The sequence below is a fragment of the Neltuma alba genome, unplaced genomic scaffold (genome assembly GCF_004799145.2).
Source record: "Neltuma alba isolate B1F8T4 unplaced genomic scaffold, ASM479914v2 tig00002550_pilon, whole genome shotgun sequence".
NCBI classification, from domain to species: Eukaryota; Viridiplantae; Streptophyta; class Magnoliopsida; order Fabales; family Fabaceae; genus Neltuma; species Neltuma alba.
The window spans coordinates 3,823-7,172 of record NW_021632911.1 but is presented as its reverse complement, the minus strand read 5'-3'; the positions used below and the strand labels follow the sequence as shown (position 1 = coordinate 7,172).

Sequence of the window (3,350 nt, the reverse complement as noted above, 5' to 3'; positions counted from 1 at the left end):
TAACCTACTATATTCTTTTAATTTTTAAATAATTTATTTCCTTCCACTATATGGATGTAAATTTAACCAAGTATAAAAATTTAGAATGCTAACATTTTAAATTTTAAATTTTATTTCAAAACCCCCCAAAAAAAATCAAGCTACTTAATTTTTTCTTTGCCAGCAATATATGATTAATAAAAAAAAATTGAACACTCACTTCAATTTAAAGTTGGTGAGAGGTGGAAATTATAGTTTATTCATGCTTGTTGCAAATCAGCAATATTTTATTTTGGTTTATGGTCCCAATATTTTAATGCTTCACTTCTTTTGTTCATCATCAAAGACTAAAAGCGTTTTATACAGCAACCAAACAATTTTCCATTTCCCTTTCGCCCCTTCTCTCTCCCCCCTTCCCCTTCTCTCTCTCTCTCTCTGTTCCTCACACACACAGCCTCACTGCCTTTCTGTCTTTTTTCCTCTTTCCCACACAGGTCCATCTCCAGTGGCCATCTAGGCATCTACAACTCTAGAAACTTATCTCCTCTCTTTCCCCCTCCCCCCATCTTGCTCTCTCTTTCTCAGACCCAGATTGTTTTCATTTCCTCTTCACAGAATTTGTTTCTCATCCTTTTGGTGTTTACCCCAACATAGCCTTATTCTTCCATCATTCATTTGTTTCATCTTCATCCTCCTCAGTCCTTTGCTCCAACTATAGAAAATCCACCACTATCCTGCCGCTTTCACCACAAAGCACCTTCCTTTTCACACCCATCCATCGTTCTCATCGTTTTCCCGAGTCATCAATCATCAGCCTCCAGATTTAGTTGAAATGCAGGCTGTTTGGGGACTGTTTAGCCCCTGATTCTTCATTTTACTGCTACCCTTTGGTGCTCCCATTACTCCAGTGATACGCACTTATGATTTTCTTGAAGATTATCGGCTTCCAAACGATCCTGAAATTTGGAGTTTTCACTGTAGCTGGGTATCGTTGCTGTCGGTTTTGAAGGTGATTGTGTGTTCAGCTGCAGCAAGATGCTTTAGGGCTTTCATCTGAAACCCAGTCCTGCAATTTTCAGGTATTTAGTGAGTGGGTCAAGGATCTTGCTTCTGAATCTGTGTTACTGTGCTTGCTTTTGAATTCAGAATCGCTATATCCACTGGTTTCTTTTGGACCGTTTGAGCTTGAGGAGGAAGATTAAAGGTTTTATTATCTCGTGTTAAACCTGCTTCTGACTCAATTATTGCATAATGGCGAAGAATAAGGGAGGGTTTGATTTTGCTGAGGAATGAAATGCCCAGAAGATTCCCAAGTCAAAGTCTTTGGCATTGCCTCTGAGTGCTTCTTTTAAAAGGATTCTACTTCTGAAAGCAAAAGCCAGTCCTGAAAGGAAACAAGGGCCGTAACGGTTGAAACCTTCAAAGCTGCTTTAATAGCCTCTGGGGAGAATATTTCTCTTTACCAACCTTCCGTTTTATGTTATTTTTTCATTCATTAGATCAAAACGTGCCTGCCAATTGTAGATGTTGAAGCGTCCTGGAACAAATTTATTGCGTATCACTTAGCTGTTCCGTTATAATTCTTTGAGATTTGAGGCTCTCAGGTATAATACTGGGATTGACATATCTGGGTATCTCCAAGCAGATAGCTACAAACCCACACCATTACAGAGCGACATTGAGCTGAATTGCCAAAATTCTCAAAGCATCGATGGGACTTCGCAGAAGTCTCGCGATGCTTGTGCTTGTTCTGCTGCTATACTTTGAATGGTTTCCTCATGCGAAAGCTCAGTCTTCTGCTACAAATGGCTCATCAAGAAGCGCAAGGGACCTTGATGCACTTCTTCAAGATTATGCTTACATGGCTTTGATGAGACCAGTGACAGGAAAAATTTATGATGGGACTGTACCTTCCAATTTGACTGGAATTAATATTGCAGCATTGAGGCTAAGAAGTGGCAGTTTGAGGAGAAGGGGTGTTGATAAGTACAAAGAGTTTAACATTCCTATGGGACTTATTGAGACGCCATATGTAGTAAGACTTGTTTTGGTGTACCAAAATCTGGGCAATTGGTCACGTACGTACTATCAGACTCAGTTGCCAAATTATACATTCTTGGCTCCTGTACTGGGGCTTCTTGCTTATGATGGCACTGATTTGTCTGCTACAAACCTGCACGAACTGAATATAATTGCATCTGGTGACCCCATTTCGATTAAGTTTGATGGTGTAAGGCAAGCTCCCGATGGTGCTGTTGCAAGATGTGTCTTGTTTGACTTACAGGGTTCATTCAATTTTAGCAATGTCACAGAAGGTAACACATGTTCAACTTCCCAACAGGGCCATTTCTCTATTGTGACTGAGTCCATCGGTCCCTCTCCATCGCCTGCACCCGGTCCTGGTGCTCCAGTAGTGCCCCCGGCTCCTAGTGAGCGAGCAGAGAAGAAGAGTAGCAGGAAAGTGGGGATTATTGTTGGGTCGGTTTTGGGTGGACTGGCCCTTCTGGTGTTATTGTCATTACTGGTTTTGTGGGTGCAGAAGTTTAAGAAAAAGAAGAGAAGGCAACAGATGGAAAGGGAAGCAGAGGTGGGAGAAGCTCTTCATATGGCCCCTATTGGGGATACGAAAGCTCCTGCTGCATCGGGTACTCGAACACAACCGGCCCTTGAACATGAATATGCGCCATGAAAAAACACTATTTTTGCAGAATCTTGGGATGCTCATCTTCTTCTTCCACTGTATTCAGGAATTCTTCTGATCACTCACACCTTTTTTTGGTGGTGTTGTCTTTCTTTTTCCCCTCCCCATCGTTTGCTTAGGCTCCTGGGTTTCATAAAATTGTTGGTAATATAGGATTTTTATGTATATCTGCTATCTCTTTGTTGATTCATTGTGGTGTGAATGTAGCAGCAAGCAACCCAAAGTGATTCTATATGTGATGATGATTCAGTTGTTTCATTGACAGAGAATAAAAAAACAATGTAGCTTCTACATTTTGGTCTTACGTTTTCATTTGTCTTCTGCTTTCTCTTCGCTCATTTTTGTGAGGGGGACCAAAGATCTCAAGGCCATAACTTTGTCTCTGAGAAATCTTTGAAGTTCTCTGCACTGGCAATAATATTACTGATGAATTGGGCTTTTTGTAGAAGAATGGTGCATTTAAGATGATTAAAAGGGGAAAAGAAAGGAAGGGAATTGGAACATTAAATTTAAAGTGATGAAATAATTTTGAGCAATAATTGCTAATTAATCCTAGTCTTTTTGTGATTTGTTTTTAAGCGCACAGGTGGGCACAGGAAGGTATAGGGATGACAGATATATACCAAGGCCTTCTGCTGGCGTTTCTGTGGGACCATCTTCTCCTGAAAGG

General features: G+C 40.7%; 1 protein-coding gene across 1 annotated transcript; it reads left to right on the top strand.

The window, feature by feature from the left end:
• Positions 1-397: 397 nt before the first annotated feature.
• Positions 398-2,984, top strand: LOC114732086 (uncharacterized). The gene has a single exon (XM_028919389.1). It carries the CDS (start codon positions 1,691-1,693, stop codon positions 2,666-2,668), a length of 978 nt encoding a protein of 325 aa, XP_028775222.1. The 5' UTR covers positions 398-1,690; the 3' UTR covers positions 2,669-2,984.
• The last annotated feature ends 366 nt before the right edge of the window (positions 2,985-3,350 follow it).